The 20,903-nt window shown below is 38.5% G+C and overlaps 1 protein-coding gene across 1 annotated transcript in view; it reads right to left on the reverse strand.

Annotated features, from left to right (window-relative positions):
- Nucleotides 1–11,872: 11,872 nt before the first annotated feature.
- AGMO (alkylglycerol monooxygenase) overlaps nt 11,873–20,903 on the reverse strand; it is a 162,963-nt gene continuing 153,932 nt past the window's right edge. Inside the window, exon 13 of the mRNA XM_032235224.1 lies at nt 11,873–12,207. Within this exon, the coding sequence (XP_032091115.1) occupies nt 12,127–12,207 (81 nt within the window). The 3' untranslated portion in view covers nt 11,873–12,126. The remainder of the gene's footprint in view (nt 12,208–20,903) is intronic.

The raw sequence follows: 20,903 nt of genomic DNA on the forward strand, positions 1-20,903 counted from the left end.
GGACCCTGAACAGGGTTCTGACTCCGAGCAAAGTGCGGAGAGACTGGTTGGCCACCAGGTGGCGCCTGAGCCTTGGATCAGTGGGGAGGAGACAAGAGTGAGTGATCCAGAAAACACCTATGAGTTGTTTCGGGATGCACGCCGTCAAAGGGCTACTCGGCGTCAAGATCAACTGCATAATTACAGGAGGTGATTACGTTCAACTGATGCTCATTAAGATCCTCTCCTGATTATAAAAGAGACTGCTTGTGCCACGCCCTTCTGCAGAAGTCAACATTAAAGACTAACAAGAAACAAACTTGGCAGGCTGGATTGCTGCCAGAGTTTGTTTGCATTGCTGCCAAGTTTTGTAGGACTTGCTGCCAGAGTGCTTATCTTTCTGTTTATGTGGCTTGCAGCCAACGAGAGTCTGGACTGATTTTAAAAAAAACATTCTCATTGACTTCTGCCCCAGACAAACCTCCATTCAGCTACAATGGAGCAACTCCGTGCTGAGAATGCCCAGTTGGCTCAACAGCTTGCTTTGCTGACTGGTCAAGTCTCTCAGCTTCTGGGACTTGCTAACTCCCCCACCCAGCCAAGGAGGAAGTGTCCGGTGGCTACACCAGACAAGTTTGATAGCAATCAAGCTATGTTTGCAGCATTCCTGGGACAATGCCAGCTGTTTATCAGCTTGAGAGTGGAGGACTTTCCCACTGATCGGACAAAGGTGGGATTTATCATTAGCTTGCTCTCAGGCACAGCTGCCCATTGGGCTATGCTGTTGTTATCTCAGCCTAGCCCTCTGCTGGATGATTTCCAGGGCTTTTGTAATCATCTCTGGCTGATGTTTGAGGATCCCATTAAGGAAGAAACAGCCACCAGACGACTCAGGGCACTGCAGCAGGGCAATGGCTCCTTGCAGGATTATGTCAGCGAATTCTGGCTGCTGAGCCAGCCCTTATGGATACTTTTCAGGACGGGCTGTCCGATGACTTACAGGATGAACTGGCGAGAGTGGACAGGCCACCGATGTTCGACACGTTGGTCTATTTGTGCCTCCGGATAGACACCCAGCTGAGGAGGCGGAGGCCTCACCGTGCATCCCAGGAGACCACTAGTGTGCCGGTTCTTCAGGAGACTGCAATTGCCAGGGGGAAGCCCATGGAGTTGAGTGCCGCCACACCGAGTGGCACGCATGGTGATGGACAGACGGCACACGACGGGGTTGTGCTTTTCTTGTGGGGCTCTTGGACATTTAGCCACAGCTTGCCTTAAGAAGAGTAGGGGGGCTGCGAGGTCTGAGACCAACCCTTCAGCTCCAGAGCCACGTGTCAGGACTAGGACGCAATCCAAAACAGAGGTGGATGGGCCACCATGGCACATGGTTCTAGCAGCACACATCCTCTTGTCGGGTAGTTTGCAGGGAATTCTGGTCCATGCCTTGGTCGACTCTGGGGCTACCACGAGCTTTATGGATGCGGCGCTTGTTACAGCATACGACGTCCTTCTGTGTCCGGTGAACCCACCGATGCCAGTCGAGACTATTTGTGGACGGTTCCTTCTGTCTGGGCCTATCAAGGCCGCCACGCAAACTTTGCATTTGATCCTCGGGGAGCATGAGGAGGGCATCCAATTTTACGTGACTTCAGGCCGTGGTCTTGGGCTTGGCTTGGCTGCGGGCGCACGACTCTCACATCTACTGGTCGCAAAATCTGGTCACGTTCCGATCCCTGCAATGTGTTAACCACATCCGGCAGGTCTATGCGGCCCAGGTATCCAGCTCGCCAAGGTGACGTGCCACTGGATTTAACGGACTTTGCAGATGTCTTCAGTGAAAAGGAGGCGGATCAACTGCCACCGCATCAGCCTTATGACTGTCCCATTGACCTGGTACCTGATGCGAAGCTCTCTATGGGTCGTCTATACTCCATGTCTGAGCCGGAGTTGGCCGCATTGCGGGACTTTCTTGATAAAAACCTTGCCTGGGGTTTATCCGGCCTTCGTCCTCGCCCTTGTCTGTCCTGGTTTTGTTCGTGAAAAAGAAGACCGGGGATCTGAGACTTTGTTGCGATTACCGGCACCTGAATGTCATCACGGTACGTAAGTGGTACCTGCTACCCCTGATTTCGGAGTTGTTGGAACGGCCCCGGGAGGCAACGGTAGTCACAAAGTTGGATTTGCGTGGCACCTACAACCTGGTTCGAGTCAGACGGAAGATGAATGGAAGATGGCCTTTGGCACCCGATACGGACATTTCGAGTACACGGTCATGCCGTTCGGGTTGACCAATGTGCCAGTGGTCTTCCAACATTTTATGAACGATATCTTCCAGGATCTGTTGGATCAGTTTGTTGTCATTTACCTGGACGACATCTTGATCTACTCGAAGTCCCAGAAGGATCATCAACGTCATTTGCATCTGGTCTTGCAGCGACTCTGAGAACATCATTTCTTCACAAAGCTGGAGAAGTGTAAGTTTTGGCAGACTACCATTGAGTTCCTGGGGCACCGTATCTCCCCTGAAGGAATTGCGATGGAGCCGGGCAAGGTGGAGGCGATGCGTAGTTGGCAACCTCCTCGATGTATGAAGGATGTGCAGAGACTTCTCGAGTTTGCCAACTACTACCAGACCTTCATCCCCAGGTTTGCTTTCTTGACCGTGCCCCTCACTTGGCTTCTGCAAAAGAGAGTGCCGTTTCACTGGGGTCCCATGGAGCAGCGATCATTCGTGGCCCTGAAGCAGGCTTTTACGAAGGAGCCGATCTTGAAGCACCCTGATCCCCATCATCCATTTGCCGTGGAGGCAGATGCGTCTAACGTTGCGGTGAGTGTGATGTTACTGCAGGCTCATGCCCCTGATGGTACCCTTTTCCCTTGTGCTTACTACTCGTGGAAACTCAATCCTTCTGAGCGCAATTACACCATATGGGAGAAGGAGTTGTTGGCTATCAAGGTGTTCGAGGCCTGGAAGCATCACCTGGAGCAGGCCAGGCATCAGGTCGCGGTCCAGACGGATCATCGGAATTTGGATTTTTTGACCACGGCACGTAAGCTGAACCAACGCCAGATCCGGTGGTCTCTGTTCTTTGCCCAGTTCAATTTTAAAGTGATGTACATCCCTAGTGGGTTGAATCAAAGGGCGGATGCCCTGTCTAGAAAACTGGAGTATTCTGACCCTGCAGAGTCGCTTCCACCCCGGACCGTTCTACCCGTCGAATCCTTCGCTGCAGTTCATGAACCAGTGGACGTATGATCTCTGATATGGGATGCTCAGTGGGGCAACGAGTGGGTGGAGCAACGAAAGGCAGAAGTAGGGTTGGCTTCCCCGTGGACCTTTGATGAGGACCTTTTGAGGTATTGGGACTGGCTCTATGTGCCCACAGGGCCCATCCGTGGACTGGTTCTCTCCCAGTGTCATGACACTCCAGCAGCAGGACATTTTGGTCTTTTCAAGACATTGCACCTGGTCTCCCGTATGTTCTGGTGGCCTCGCTTATGAGATGACATACAGAAGTACGTGATGTCATGTGTCCAGTGTTGACAGGCTAAGTCAGCGATGGAGGCTCCTCCAGGGTTATTGCAGCCCTTGCCAACCCCAGACAGACCCTGGGGAGCCGTATCCATGGACTTCTTGACCGAGTTGCCTCCGTCATCAGGGTTTACCACGGTCCTCGTTGTGGTGGACATGCTCACCAAGATGGTGCATTTCATCCCGTCAGAGATTTCTGACAGCCCGCGCCACGGCCCATCTGTTCATCTAACACGTGTTCTGCTTGCATGGACTACCTGACCGGGTGGTGGTTGACCGTGGGACAGAATTCACGGCCCAGTTTTGGAAAGGGCTGATGGAAGCTCTAGATGTGCAAGTATGTTTGTCCTCAGTGCACCATCCCAAAACCGATGGGGGTACGGAGAAGGTGATTGGGATTCTAGAACAGTACTTGCGCTGTTTTGTGAATCTGCAGCAAAACAACTGGGCGGAGTACCTGGCCGTGGCAGAGTTTGCATTTAACAACTCCCAGCATACCTCCACATGGACAACGCCCTTCATGGCTAACGTCGGGTACTACCCTCATTTTTTCCCTCTCACCTCGATGGACTCCTCGGTCCCCGCAGCATAGGACTTCCTCTCTGAGCTCCAGGTGGTCCACCAAGTGGTGCGCCGCTATCTGAACCAGGCGAAGGAAGATTACAAAAGGGTGGAAGATAAGTCTCAGCGTGCGGTGCTGGAGTTGGCTGTAGGAGATCGTGTGTGTGGCTGTCCACATGGCATCTTCCATCCCACCGGCTGGCTAAGAAGTTAAACCACCGGTATCTTGGACCGTTTCCCATGGAAGCTGTCATCAACCTGGTGGCTTATCGCCTGACCCTCCCACATTCAATGCGAGTGCACTCGGTGTTCCATCGCTCGCTCTTGATCCCTGAATGATCAGCTTGTCCTCTCCGCTTACTCTCTTCCCCTCAACCATCGTTGCGTGCAGTGGACACGCGGCCATCGCATGAAGTGGCCTGGATCCATGACTCCAGATGGCTCAAGGGACGGTTCCAGTATTTGGTAGATTGGGCAGACGAGGGGTCGGATGGGGTGACCTGGACCAAAGCAACAGCCGTGCATGCCCCTGCCCTGTTGTGAGCCTATCATATGGACAACCCCTCCTGACCACATCCCAGGCGTCAGACCTGGGGGAAGGGCCCTGTGGTGAGGGATAGTGTTGTGGCCCGGTTGGAGCTGCCGCCAGACTTCGACAGCGAGGGGTTTTATGAGTTGGCCTTGGAGGAGATGGAGGACGCTGGACAGGGTTCCGACTCCGAGCAGGTGCGGAGAGACTGGTTGGCCACCAGGTGGCGCCTGAGCCTTGGATCAGTGGGGGGGGACAAGAGTGAGTGATCCAGAAAACACCTGTGAGTTGTTTCGGGATGCACGCCATCGAAGGGCTACTCGGTGTCAAGAACAACTGCGTAATTACAGGAGGTAATTACGTTCAGCTGATGCTCATTAAGATCCTCTCCTGATTATAAAAGAGACTGCTTGTGCCACGCACTTCTGCAGATGTCAACGTTAAGGACTAACAAGAAACAAACTTGGCAGCTGGATTGCTGCCAGAGTTTGTTTGCATTGCTGCCAAACTTTGTAGGACTTGCTACCAGAATGCTTATTTCTCTTTTTATGTGGCTTGCAGCCAATGAGAGTCTTGACTGATTTTTTTAAAAAAATTCTCATTTATGTTGGTTTCGGCGTTCGTTCCTGGACGAAGAAGGGGGGTGTCAGAACAGGTCCCCTTGAATTCTGAGAGCAAAACGGACATAACCAATAGATTCATAGCCCATCAGTATGGTTTTGAGGTGGATGATATTTCGAGCCCCCCATTTCTTTGCTTCCTGGTGAGATAGATGCAAAAATCCCATTGGGGGAAAACAAATTTAGAGTTCCCTTGAATTTGGAGACCAAATGGATGTCATCAATGGATTTGTAGCCCATCAGTATGGTTAGGAGGGTCGTGACCTTTTGAGGATCCCCTTTCTAATCTTCCTGGTGAAACACATCTGAAAATCCCATTGGGGGAAATCCCACTGAGGGTTAGGGTTAGGTCCCATTGAATTTGTAGAGCAAAACGGACATCACTAACAGATTCGTAGCTGATCAGTATGGTTAAGAGGGTTATGACTTTTCGAGCCCTCCCCACATCTACTCGTCCTGGTGAAATACATGGGAAAATCCCATGGGGGTGGGAAACAAATTTAGGATTAGGATTAGGTCCCTTGAATTTGGAGAGCAAAACTCCCACTGTCCACCCCCCAAAAAACTTTATTGTAGTTCAATATGTGTGTTTTTGCTGCTGATATTTCCCTGATGTATCTAATAGCTGTGCTTCAAGTAGCATCCCTGTGCTGCACACAAATTACACACTGGGTTAGGGTGGCCCTGTTAAAAATGTGAAAATTTGCCAATTTCAATGTCACTTAGTTTCATGTAATTTTTAAATAAATCCCAATCTCTTAACACTTTATGAAATTAGCAAAATAAATAAACAACCTTCATCTGTCTATATTTATTATTCCACTTTCCATACTAATATAACACCATTGAAGAAGTATGGTGGCACATTGGTTAGATTGCAGCTGAGTATCTGAAGTCAGTAAAATGATGAGCCAGATTATTGAGGCAATATGCTGACTCTCTAAACCACTTACACATGGCTGTAAAGTACCATGAAGTGGTATATACAGTAAGTCTAAGTGCTATTGCAGAAATTAACAGAATAACCAAGTTGCGGGAGACCTTGGAAGTCTTCTAGTCCAATCCTGTGCTCAGGCAAGAAACCCTATACCATTTCAGACCAATGGTTGTCCAATGTCTAAAAACCTCCAGTGTTGGAGCAGTTCCAATTTCTGGAGGCAAGCTGCTCCACTGATTAATAGTTCAACTGTTGAGAAATTTCCCCTTAGTTCCTTGTTGCTTCTCTTCCTGTTAATTTCCATCCACTTTTTCCTTCAGGTCCTTTGTTGGAGCCACTCCTAGCCCTCTTTTCATTAAACTTGATATACCCAATTCCTACAACTTTTGCCTCCAGTGCCCTGAACATCTTGTTGCTCTTTTTTGCGCTCTTTCTAAAGTCTGAACATCTTTTTCATATTGTTACCAAAACTGGATACAAATTACAGTATTTACAAAAACAATATAAAGTGATATTAATACTTCACACAATCTTGATTGTATCCCTTTTTAAATACAGACTAGGATAGTATTGGCTTCTATTTGCTTGTTTGCTTGCTTGCTTACTATTTTTTAAAATTTAAATCCTTTCATTAATGCTCCTTTTTATATTAATGATTTTCGATTAAAGCAATGAACTATATGACAACTTTCTAAAAAAAAAATCATTTAATGGTCCCTACACATTCCAAGTACCACTGCTGCACAAGTTATATTTTCAGGGATTTCAGGGATTTTCTTGCAAAATTAAGGCAAGAATTAAGATTAATTAACTGAGAAATGCCAAAAGGATAAATTCAAGCAAAAAACAACAACCCCATTGCTGACTATTCTAGTCAATTCAAAATAATGTCTTGAGATAAGATTTAAAATGAGGCCTAACTTAGTAAAACTTTAATAGAATATGAACCATCACCTTCATATGTATCTAGGGAGCGGGAGGGGGGCAGAGAGATAAAAATGAGAAGTACATATGAAGGGAAAGGATTTGAATAAAACACTTGCAAGATTCTGTGTGTTGCCTCATTGTTTTGTTTTTTGTGAAAAAGCAAAACATCCGGAGGAAACTGGAAACTTCTTTTAGTCAAAAGCATAAATTTTTATGTTTCACTGCAGTTCACTTCATCACAATATGATGAGATTATTTTATTGAGATTGGAGAGCACAGGCTTGTATTGAATGAAAGAGTATGAGTATGTGAGAGATCCTATTGTTGATATGATCATATTTTCAGTAGTCCAATTTTGAATTCCTTTAAAATTGTTAATTTCAATTAATTTGATGCCATTGTTGGCTATCACCTGTATACTCAGTCACATGTTAAAACGCACACTTCTTTGTGAAAGAAACAGTGAATATCCAGAGATATAAGCAAAGTGATTGACAATATAAAGAAGTAAAAAAAAAGTTAAGCAAAAAATAACATGAAAGACATTAAGGGGTTAGTAAAACAATGAAATACAGAGGATGGGTACAATATGGGAAAGAAATAATGGACACTACATATAGCTTGGAAAGACCCAATCTGTTCTGTGAGCTTTTCGTGATTTGATTTGGTTTATTTCTGAATCTATTTTGGCTTACTCCAAATTGATCTGGAATTTTGTTTAAAATATAAACATTTTTATAACTATGCCTTTAAAACATTTTCATACTTTACAATTTTAAAACACATGTTTTAAAAATGCATTTGTGTTTTCTGTCATATTTTGTGAAATATATTTTTCCGTAGACTCTTTTCCGTTTTCTTTCTGAAGGCTTATAATTTACAATTGTCAGCAGACACAGTTTCAGAAGTTAGAATTGATAAACTGGGGAGGAAGCATCTACCTCTGAGAGAATTCAAGATATTTAATTAATGTAAAGGTGTAACATTTCTAGTAATAAGAAGGTCCTAGAATACATAGCTAGAGAAATGCAGGAAGATTAATTCCATTGGGGGGAAGGGATAAAAATAAGAAGATCTAAATATTACAAATACAAAAGAATGGCAGTAAATCACACACTTCTGCAAAATAATGATATGCATTTCTTATTGGTTCAAGAAACATGTAAGAAATGTTTGCTTTCCATATATATTCAGAATAACAACTACCCCAAAACTGGATGCTTTTAGAATTAACTTATTAAAATATTTTAAGTGTACTTATTATTTTTATCCTTTGGTTCAGGATATATTGCTTTATTGTTCTTATCTAGTATATATAGACTTGCCAGCCACAGGACATGTAATTTGTTTGCACAATGTTGACTCTGTCAGCTAAGAAACAGTTATAGGTAGCACCCACCACAGTTGGACAGAATGGACAGGAGAAATCTTTACCTTTAGTATCATTTTCAGGACTAATCTAGAGGACTAATGCTTTGTTTACTTTCTTGGCCTCCAAATTAATTTACTATACGGTACTGTATAAATCTAGATAGAATGTGGGGCCCAATGGAATACAACTGACCAGATCAATAAATTTTGGTGTTCCTCTTAATGACAAATGTTGTTAATTTTTTTATCAGGTTTGCTATGGAAAAATGATTTTGCATTTATGACATTATGCTGTCATAATAGGAACAGCAAAAACACATTAACATCAATTGAGAAATCAATTGTAGAATATATCAGTGCGTTATATCGTGTCAATTTGAAATAAATAGATCAGATTCAGACATGTTTGTGTAAAGTTACTTCCTGTTATTCATTATGCTGCTTTTTATATTTTCAATTATTGCTACAATCCGCTTCAGACATTACAATCCAGCTGAATTAGGAATTTATGTAACATTCAGATATATATCAGTAATACAAATAAACATAAACATGACATAAATAGATAATGTGACAAAATAATAGGAAAAAAATAAAAATTTCAACAGATCTCAAGGATCTGAATAAATAAGAGTTGGGCATAATGGCAAAAAAGATGCAAGTATAGGCTTAGCCATGTCTTCTAAGATATAGTGTTGTACAAACCATTATCCAAAGGCTTACCTCATACAAGCTCCCTCTTTTCCATTATAGCTCCTACAGTTTTTCCTGATCAATTCTAGTTTCAATCATTAAGAATGAAATTCTTTTAAAGTGTTTATGCTAAATGTTCACCCCTTAAGTTATTTGTAAAAATAATAAAGACAGTATATATGATAGATTCGATAGATAGATAGATAGATAGATAGATAGATAGATAGATAGATAGATAGACAGATAGATAGACAGACAGACAGACAGATGATAGATAGATGATAGATAGATGATAGATAGATAGATAGATAGATAGATAGATAGATAGATAGATAGATAGATAGATAGATAGATAGATAATGTAGGGGAATAGAGAAAGAAACAGACAGACAGATAGACAAAACAGGATATCATTTAGACAGTAATGTGCATCCGGATGGGCTAAAATTTTCACTGTTATACTAGGATACAGATTTATAGTAAGGAGCAGATTTAGCCTGCAGGTTATAACCAATAACCAAAAGCAAAAATCCATCAAAATTGAAAAGGGGAAACACAGCTGAGAAAGAAGACAATCTGAAGATCAGAGATTGGATACACCAAAAGCAACAACAGAGTTTCAAGGAAAAAATCAGACACAGTTAATAACTCATGGTGACAGCAGAAGTTCAGAGTCCTGGGTAGCAGTATGTGAAACTGAGGATCAAAAGCTTGAACAGCAGGAAGCAGGAGAAGAAATATAATAGCTTATACAACTAGAATATCCATGGCAGGACTCTGGGCATAAATGAGCTATCCACATCTCCTTTGGTACAAAATACGTTACCTGCCTATTTATACATTTTCAAAAGATACTTAAAAGAAGTATCAGAAAAGTGACATGTTGCAAAGTGAAGTGCCAAGCTCCAGTATCACCTCCATTTGCAAACATGCCTCTAAGTCCTTTATCTGAAACTTCTTTACATACCCAAGGCTCTGTCTATGAAGATGTGTATATAAAATCTGGTGCAAAAGAAACAAACAACTTTGCCAAAGGAAATGACTGAAAGATTATTTATGCCCTGGACATTCTAGTTGTACAAAATCCAGAGTGTTAACCAATTCATGATATTAGAAGCACTGCCAGTTGTTTGCTGGGCATGCCTTACAGGTTTTTGCTTTTATCTGGAACAATTTGAGGTTTGATACAGGAGAGAGTACATTAGTCCTCAACTACAATTGAACCCAAAATTCATTTTGCTAAGTGAAACATTGGTTAACTGAGTTTTGCTCCATTTTATGATCTTTCTTGCCACACATTGTTGAGTAAACCGTTGCAGTTGTTTATTTAGTAACATGGTTGTTAAGTAAATGTGGTTTCCCCATTGACTTTACTTTCAGAAGGTCACAAAAGGGGATCACATGACTCTAGGATGCTGCAACCATCAATATGAATCAGTTGCCAAACATCTGAATTTTGATCATATTACTACAGAGATGCTGCAGTGTTGTAAGTGCAAATTTTTTTCCAGCACTGTTGCAACTTCAAATGGTTACTAAATGAACTGTTGTAAGTCGAGGACTATCTGTAGTTACTCAATACAATGTTTAGCATTATTCTACAAAAAAGCAATCTTTAGCATTGGTTTCAACTTTTGTATGGTTGAGACGTATTGAGTAGCCTTTGGTGCAGTTCCCAAATTATAAAATAGAATCTCTTGGATTGTGTTCAGCCCCACTCCTTCTACTTTTAGAAAGTATATTAAGACTTTTATTTTTATCCAGGTCTTTTCATCATTATTTTAATGATTACCATATTTTTTGGAGTATAAGACACTCTGGAGTATAAGATGCACCTAGCTTTTGGAGAAGAAAATAAAGGGGGGGATCTGCCTCTGCCTCCAGCAATTTGCTTCCTTGCAGCAAACAGTACAGACGATATACACTGTTTGTGATGTTACATTTCAGATTATTCTTTTGCAGAGAACATGCTATAGCAGAGAATATGCAATAGCACTGGGCCTCTTCCAATCAAGCATTTATTTTAAAAAGTTTCTTCATTTTGTTAAGTTGTCTAAAACAATAATAACACATTCTTTAAAAAAATAAGTCTAATAATTTGAACATTCTATATGCATTTATAGTGTATTGACTCACCTTTTTGCACCAAACAGCAAATAGCCTGTTTCAGTAAAGTCTGATTAGAAGAATCTGCCTCCCAGCAATTTGTCCTTTGCAGCAAACAACCAACAGCTGGTTTATCTTTCAGTTTCAAGATGGGCCTCGCGATGATCAGCTGTTTCAGGCTACAGTGATTGCCATAGCCTATTACCGCCTCCACAAGCCCCATTTTCACATTTTCTGCAAGGAGGTAAATTGCTGGGAGGCAAAGGCCAAAGGGTGGAGACCGGTGGGTTGGCGGGGCTACATTCGGTGTATAAGACGCATCCAAATTTTTGCCTTCTTTTAGGGGGGGAGGTCCGTCTTATACTCCGAAAAATATGGCAATTGCTTTGCATCCTTTCTGGAAAGAAAGGCGGAATTCAATCCACTTAAATAAATTATAGTCAAGTTAAAAAATAAATACCCCAGGTTAAAGTTTATATTTGCAAGTATGAAGTGTATATATGTTTAATTGCAAAATTTTGCTCAATATTCATCTTATATCAGTGAAACTTCACCGTATAAATGTCAAGAATCCTTTGTTTTTATCAACATATAAAGAAAACAAATGAGCTTATGGCCACCATACATGATTAATATTTATTAATATTATTGTTAAAATTACATATACATTTGTATACAAATGAAATTGATGCAGAAAATTCAGAGGTTTCCAAATTTTAAAAAAAGTAAAGAAATTGAGATATGTTGATCTTTGATTTGGTTATATGTTGTTGTTTCTATTGATGAATATATTAAAGAATACTCTACTGTAGTTCTTCACAAAATATGAAAGTAATCCATCACAAAGAATACAATTTTGGTAGACTTCTTCTTAGTGTTGCTTTGGTGGGCTTGAAGTGAGTTGCTTTATGATCTGAATCCCCCAAAATGCAATGCAGAGGAAAAATAATACCTATTGTATAAAATATAAACACAAAAAAGACATTCTTATTTTCTTAAGAATTATGCAGTTAAAAAGACACATATGTTGCCAAATTACAAAATTATTTGTAATAACCTGCTAATCATTTCAAAATAATAAGATATACAGTATTAAAAAAGAGACAAGATGTATTAAATTAAAATATCCCTCCAGCTGAATTTTATAAAAGATCATTAACAAATACTGATTTCCAATATTACAGTCAGTTTTTATATTGGTGGGCTAATTTGTTGAAGGATGCATGTTGTTGGTGGACAGAGCAGAAACCAGTGGTACCACAGCTAAAATTGGGCAGGGTATTTTTTTTTATGTCAATTTTCTGGTTTTTTTCCCCCTTTCTCTTTCTTTACAATGGACTGCTCTGGAAAGTAAATAGAAGACTGTGTTAACTTAGCCTGATGCATTCCACAGCTGCAAGTTGTCTCCCCATGCTGTGAAAATGATGTATTCAATGAACATGCCTCTGGGAACTGAATCTGTGGAGGCCATATGGTTTGGAAAGAGTCAAGAATGAGTAGACGTATGCATCCATAATAGAAATCCAAGATGCTATTGGGAAGATGGGAGGACCATCTGAATATAAGGAACTGTGGTTGGCTTGGAATGATATAGAGACAGGACAGAAGATTTATGAAAAAACAGTTGCATTATCCAAGAAAGAATTAAGTACAGATCTAATTGTGGTTCTTCTAAAGAGTTTAACAAGCCAAAAATGTCCCTGAAGGTGAGGGGCTTGATTATGTTCTGGAATTCTATTGATTGGAAAATCCCATTCAGTTCCATCAGGATTTACATAGGATAAATGTCTTGAGAATTGCACAACAATTAAAGTCATACATTTAAATGTTGTCTAGAGTGCAGAAATTCAGTTAACAATAATTCAAACTTTCTAAACCTCCTGCCATTCTTATTTTCATTAGTTTCAAGGTAAAAGACAGAATTGCTCTAATGATGAAATATATTTAAATTGATTGTAATTCATTGAATACACACACACACACACACACACAGACACACACATACATATTATACATTATTTATCAGCACAAATGCAACATATATATATATATATATATATATATATATATATATATATATATATATATATATACAATATATGACACAATACACACACACACATACATATTTTCAAGTAAGGAAGGGAGGGAGGGAGGGAGGGAGGGAGGGAGGAAGGAAATATAACACATTATTTAAATAATGGTAACAACAACAATAGTACAAAGAAAGTCTGCTAGTGGGCACTATACCTCCAGAGAGCATAACAGAGGAGAAAGTACTGGAGAAAATCACAAAATACAAAGATCTACAAATATATATAGACCAACAGTATAAAAGAAAGCAAATATAACACCAATAGTAAAAGGCATATTTGATCTAATCCTAAAAGAACTGGAGCATTACTTGAATCATCACCATTGACAAAATCACTAGTCAATTGCATAAAGTAGTTTTACTTGGAATAGCTTACATCCTGCAACAATGCCTTTTAACACCGCAAAACAACAAAATCTTGGTAACGTCTTGATGGGCAGATAAAAATGCCAGTCTAAGTATCTGGATAACTGTGCAACAAACCATAATAATACAAATAACATGTTTCACTACTTCAATCCACTGGTGGGTTCCTACTGTTCGGCCGAACCGGTAGTAGTTTGGCGGCCTGGGTTGCTGGAACCAGCAGCGACCTGGCCTGCCACGCCCTGAACCGGTTTTCTGGTGGCAAAATAGACGCTGCCATCTTCTTTTTTGCTTCTGCACATGCGCATAATTTTTTTATTGCACTGTGCATGCATGCACAGCGTGCATCAAGCACATGGCACAGCCACGAGCAAACTGGCAGTAATGACTGCTGGAATCCACTCCTGCTTCAATCCAATGTTAATGTATTAGTTTAGGATAGCAAACTATCCCCAAATGTCCCCAAATACACATATGTAGCCTGAAATAAACAAATGGACCTTATTTTACACCATCATGTTACAACTGCAAAAATAACTCCTTTTTTGATATCTCCAATAATATTTATTCATTTATCAAAATGTTACAAATTACAATATCCATTTTACTTGCAGTTTAAACAATGTAGTTTACAATGTCAAAGAAAAAAATATATAATGCCTATCTATTTCTGTAAATATTCTATAATAAAAAATAACTTTGTGGCTAATTTTGTCTCACACAATTGAAAGGTTCAGCTGATAAATTAATTGATTAACAATATTTCAATTTTAAAAAGAGCTGAAATTAAAATATTAAATATTGTGGTTCTCTACATACATAAAATAATTCAAGGTAATTTAGAGATAATAACTTTTGAGTAAATATGTATAATTTGTATAGGAATATATTATCATTCAGTCTTACTTTTTAAATTTAGTCTGCTTTTGACTCCTGCAATTTAGAAGCAAATTATATATATGAACAGGGAAAAGTATTTTTCCACCAGATATGAAAATATTTTTTTTGTTTTTTTCTAATGTACCAAATTCGTATGAGATAATTTATTCCCTCTTCAAATTGCAGTATTCATTCTTGAAGGGAGAAGTAGGGCTTGCTTATCATTTATTTTGCTTTCAACTTTACCTTCTGGACTCTATACCTGTAGAGTCACTCTGATCATTTCTGAGGACATTTTGAGTTATCCATGCCAAGTAATGTAATGTAGAGGAGCCTCATAAGAAGGAAAAGATTTCCCAGAATTCCTAATATATCTTTAGTATCAGGCAATGATAGATCTCTTTCAAGGTATTTTATAGTTTGCATTCAATTTGGTATGTAGTAGACTGAATTAGACTAGTGAAGGGCTTGGTATGTATATATTTGTAACTATGTACACATACATATACGTGTAGATAGTTACTCATATATTTCTCATATAGTACACATAAATTATCTCAAATGAACTTGGAATTCTTTTTCTTCTTAGAAGTACATACACTATGCATGCATACATTTTATTATTTTTAGAACCTTTTAATCTCGTAAACAGGGATGCTGAGCTTGTCGATCAGAAGGTTGGCAGTTCAGCAGTTCCCTAGTGCTGTGTAATAGAGTGAGCTCCCATTACCTGTCCCAGCTTCTGCCCACCTAGCAGTTCGAAAGGACATAAAAAATGCAAGTAGAAAAATAGGGACTATCTTTGATGGGAAGGTAACAGCGTTCCATGCACCTTTGGCGTTGAGTCATGCTTGCCACATGACCACAGAAACATCTTTGGACAGCATTGGCTCTTCGGCTTAGAAACGGAGATGAGCATCGTTCTTAGAACCGGAAATGACTAGCAAGCATGTGGGAGGAACCTTTATCTTTACCTAACCTCTTAAACAAATCCGTAACCCTGATAACTTTGATTCTTAGATAGATAATAACTATAATTAACAAGATTAAAACAATAATCCATTCTAATGTTAGAATTAAGAAAAAACATTTATGCTTACTGATTAACATTACATGATAAAAGGGGTATCTAATATGAATGAAAAGTTTTACTTTGTTTTTAAATTAGTATATACTGTCATTTTCACTGTTTTCAGTTCTGTACTAACAGTTCATAAGAAAGTGCATTTTACTGATTTCTTATTTTACAAACTAGGCAAATTATCCTGCTGCTGAAAAATTAGACAGTAATAAGTTTCAATAAGTGTATAAAATAAATCACCATAGGCAACTTGCTTATGCAACTCTTTGGCTTTTGATATGAAAATTCAAGAAATACCGTATGTTGCTAATAATTTATTTGAATCTACCAGCTACAGTGGTTTCTTTCTTTCTCTGAATCAATTGAATTTTTAGTAGTTAAAACTATCCTAAAGCTCTAGAAATATTTTCCTATGTGAGCTGAGGTTGGAAAAAACTGCCTCTCATTCTTTCTCCCAGATACTATCAATCTTCTTATCTTACTTTTTTGATAATTAACTTTCTTACTAGATTGACGAAATTCAATAGACTTAATATATTTCAAGTTTAGTGAAGCAGTTGACAAAATACTACATGATGGGTTAATCAGCAAGCTGTTTAAGTGTTTAATTGTGTTGAATTTCACAACAATTAAGTAGGTACATAGATGATCCAAAAATCATGCTCAAAGAGTACATGTTAATGTTTTATCAGATAGGAAAGAGGTATTATGGAAGGTGCAAAAATGATCAGTCTATTTTAATTTATCATGTGGATACAGTATCAAAGAGATTGTTTATGTAATATTCAGATTATAAAAATGCTAATTCTTATTGCCCTCAAAAGCACAACTAAAATTCAAAACAATGTTGATAGATAGAAAAAAGAAACAGAATAAATTTAACAAAGAAAAGTATAATTTTTTAAAAATAGGAAATAATTGTCACATGATTTAGATTAGACCTCATCAAAGGTCTGTGTACAATTGTAAACACCTCACTTTTGGAATTGGAAGAAATTGAAACAGGTTTGCTGAAGGGTAATGAAGATTATTAGCGGACTAAAAATGATATTCAATGAAGAGAACATAAACAAGAAATATGATAAAACTTTCTAAATATCTGAAATTTATTTTTCATAGGCAGAAAATCAAAACTTATTTTCTTTCTTTCCAAAATACATTCATAGAATGGATGTAAATTACAGATACGTAGACACCAATCAAATGTCAGGATGGAGAAATTTGTAACAAAAGCAATGTCTGGTAGATTTATGGAACTTCCTTTAATACTGAGGTGCATTCAGATAGAAGCTAAACATTCACCTGGATTCAAAAACAGGCCTTCTCTGTGATTCTAAGTAGTCAATATGAACAATGGGCATGGTGGGAATGTTATGCATAACAAAGATAATTATGCCTTCAGGTTTCAGTATTTATGTTGGTAACATCTTTTACTTAGTTCATTATTGTTGTACATTTGTAGGACGCTCTACACAAGGCTACTGCTATTGAGGCATGAATAATGAGTGAAGATTGTTTCCCTTATATAAATTCACTTCACATTGATATGAATTTTGTGTTAGTTGCTTCTGTCTCTGTGCAAATTAAAATTTAGAGGCAGATCTTTTCATTGGTGCACAATAGTGTTTCCTGTGTTTACACAAAATGTCTGAAGAGAACTATAATTTATTTTTATTGACTAAGTGTGCATAGTGTAATAGGTTGTGTCTTTATATATTTTCCTGCAAATGTTTACTTTCAGAGTTGAATTTCATATTTTTTTAACTTTAAAAGCAAGCAACCTTTTATAATGGAAAAGGAAAATAAAATTAGTTTAACTCTCACACAAACTTCAAAACTTCAAAGGCCTATGGAAAAGATATCAAATTTGGTTTCAACAACAAAGTTTTTATAGGGTGGATCATTCATGTGCTTCATCCCAAAGTTATTTCAAATAGTTAACATAAACATAGTACTGCACTGTGAATATCATGTATTTATATATGTGGCCAATAGATGGAAACAAATTTATGGAATTTTAATTCTTTGCTGCCAACTAGCTGTTGTCTGGAGTTTGCCAGCCTAGATATGGAAGCTGTACTGTACATTCATTTGCTAGTGTACAATTGTCGCATCAAAGTTTCAAACCCAACACAGAAAGGTGCCAATACATACCTTCTATCTTTTAATTATTCTTTTCACATAATGTTATTAAAGAAAGTCATGAAAAAAGACTAAAAAGATCACTTTTACAACAATGTTAGAGGCAGCACTGCACTAATTCCAGAAGGCCTATTAAATTTACAATGAAGATGGAAGTTCATTCCATAAAAAGAATTCCAGAAAAAACACAAATACAAAAAAATACAAAACTCTGAATCAAATTGGTAGTATGTGAATATTTATATATTTATTCCTTCAATACTCTACCTGTCATGAATAATCTTTCATCAGATTCAAAGGTACAACTTTAATAAATTCCACCAGTGAAGCATTGCTTGAGGCAGAAACAACATACACACACACACACACACACACACATATATGTGTGTGTGTGTTTTATTTGTGCTGATAAATAAATAAAGGGAGACTAGTATAGATCTATTTCAAGCTATTTAGCTCTCATCAGCTAGCCATACCCTTAATGGGATTCGAACCTGTGCTGTCTGGCATCTTAGGCAAACGTCTTAGCCATTAAGCCACAGGTCTCCTCCTCACAGGTCTCCTTATCAGCTGAAGCCATATACATATACATATACATACACATACACATATACATACATACATACATACATACATACATACATACATACATATGTTATATTTATGCTGATAAATAAATAAAGGGAGTATATATATATATACTACTGATATATATACTACAGATTATAATCTGTAGTTCCTGTGCTACTCTAGAAATAGTGGGCCAAGTGATGATTCAATGTACTTTATGGTTGTTACAGAAACCTTGTATTCTTCAGGGATAGGAAGGAAAAAAAGAAAGAAGTCAGAAACCTCAGCCTTTCTCTTGCACAATTAATACTGCCCTCTGTTATCTCAAGAAAAAGAGTACTTATAAGTTGTGTTTTGAATTGTTTTAATGGTGAATTGATCAATACAAACATATTGTGTACCAACATTTTCCGGAAAACTGATTTTATCTCAAGGTTAACCATAATTCAGATGGAAACCTCAGATCAGTAGCAAAATCATAAAGACTTTGTGAACTTTGCCATAGTAATTGTTCATTTATTTTTCTTTCTTTCAATGAGCTTTGATTCTTGTTTTCTTTACAAGGTTTCTTCAGAGGCAATTTACCATTGTCTCCTACTTAGGGCTGAGAGAAAGTGACCGGTCCAAAGTCACCCAGTTGGCTTTGTGCTTAAGGAGAGACTAGAACTTCTAGTGTCTAGACTTGTACTTTAAAACACTATATCAAATGATATCCCCACCATGCCCATTGTTCTCAATTGCTCAATATAGATTGTTGATAATTCTACCTGAGGTATGTACAATATGCATTCTAGTAAGACTCATACTTGTGGGCACACAAATTCAGGTGGCAATTTGATGGCATGAAACTAATATGGACCTTTGGTTTTTATTTACTGACATATAATGCTTGTTTATATTTGGCAGCCCAGTTCAAGATTAAAATCATTCTGTAATAAGGTAGCAAAAATGTATATATTTTGGGCAGATAACTGGGAAGCAAGAAGACTCAGATGCTTGGACAAATGAAAGGTAATAACAAGTACATCAGAAGACAACGTAAGTAGATACCTATTACTGATGACACCAAACCTGAATTTATAAGATCCAAGACACTACATATAAACAGTCCTGGAAAAACAAGATCCCTTGAGTCAATCAATTAAAACAAGTGAGCTACCAGACCAAAACCAAACTTTTTGTGAGTGTGGGAAGGGATTCTTAGGAAATTCATATTTTATTCTCTCTCTTCCTGAGAATTTGCTTTAAGTTTTGAAACTGCTTAGAATTCATGCTTCTTGAATACAGGAGGTGAAAGATGATTTGGGCCCAGATGATGCAACAGCAATGATTCAGCACCCACCACTTCATATGTGAAATGATTTGGTCTTCGTGATGGCCTGTCAGGCCCAATGCTTTGGTGGAAATAATCTAATCCAGGCTTTTCTCTAATGGTGTCTTTGGGGAACTCAGTTCCTGCCAGAAATTGGTTGAGAATTAAGGAAATTGAACTCTAATGCATCTAAAGGGCATCCGGCTTGAAGGCTGAATCATAAGCAATGAAATCATTTTAAATAACAATACTAATAAGTTATTTTACTGTATGTGTTGTGATTTTTATACTGAGTTTTTAAACCGCTCTTTTTGAGTATTGTTTTCAGCTTTGTTTGTGCTGCCCCACTTAAACTAAAGCCCCACTTTATTTAAGAAGGGGGGGGGGTTGAGGAAAAATCTACCCCACCTAGTTGTATCCTGGCAGAGCTTGTTATTGTTTTGCTTCTATGTCAAAGGGATGGCTGAAGTTTCAACCATTGTTAACCTCTCCCATGGTGTGCTAAGAAAAGGTCAGAGGCTCACATGTGGCTTGAAGCCTTGGGAATTGCTCTCAGTGTTCTGCCAGGGAAAGGAATGGCCCAAATGCTTTCTCTCATAAGTTCTAAGCCATAAACTGCATCCTACTTGATGAACTATGCCAAAAGTAGACCCAGGGGGATACTGGGACTTGGCTGATGGGAAAAATGAACGCTTCCTATGGAAGCTACAGATGTTTTCCTGAGAATGAGAGAGAGAACATACATTTGTCAGAACTTTTTCCTCTTACTGTCCACTTTTAACTACCTGTTCTGACAAGGTTTCGATTTAACAAAGGAAAACCAGCAGACACTGTTTGTTAAAAATACAAATAATTCCCATAAAAAGGAAAGTTTAAATGTATTGTGGTTTTTCTTTTCTTTTTCATTTGAAACTTAAAGCTTTTTAAATGTAAACTGGTACAAGTGCCCTACATGTTAAGTTAAAACCATTGTTTGTGAAATCATTTTGAAATTCATACTAAAAAGCATGTAATAGTTGCTAACATCTGAGTAACGTAGATTTTCCTAACAGCAAATGTTTACAAACCCAATGTTAGGACTAAATAGGAGAGGAGAAGATTTTCCAGGGGAAAATATTTTGACCAATTTTATTTATATTTGGAAATCATTTTGGATTCTTCGTGAGAAATTGGAAGAAATGAAAGTTTTGATATTGGGTTTGG

This window comes from Thamnophis elegans, chromosome Z (assembly GCF_009769535.1).
Source record: "Thamnophis elegans isolate rThaEle1 chromosome Z, rThaEle1.pri, whole genome shotgun sequence".
Taxonomy (NCBI): Eukaryota; Metazoa; Chordata; class Lepidosauria; order Squamata; family Colubridae; genus Thamnophis; species Thamnophis elegans.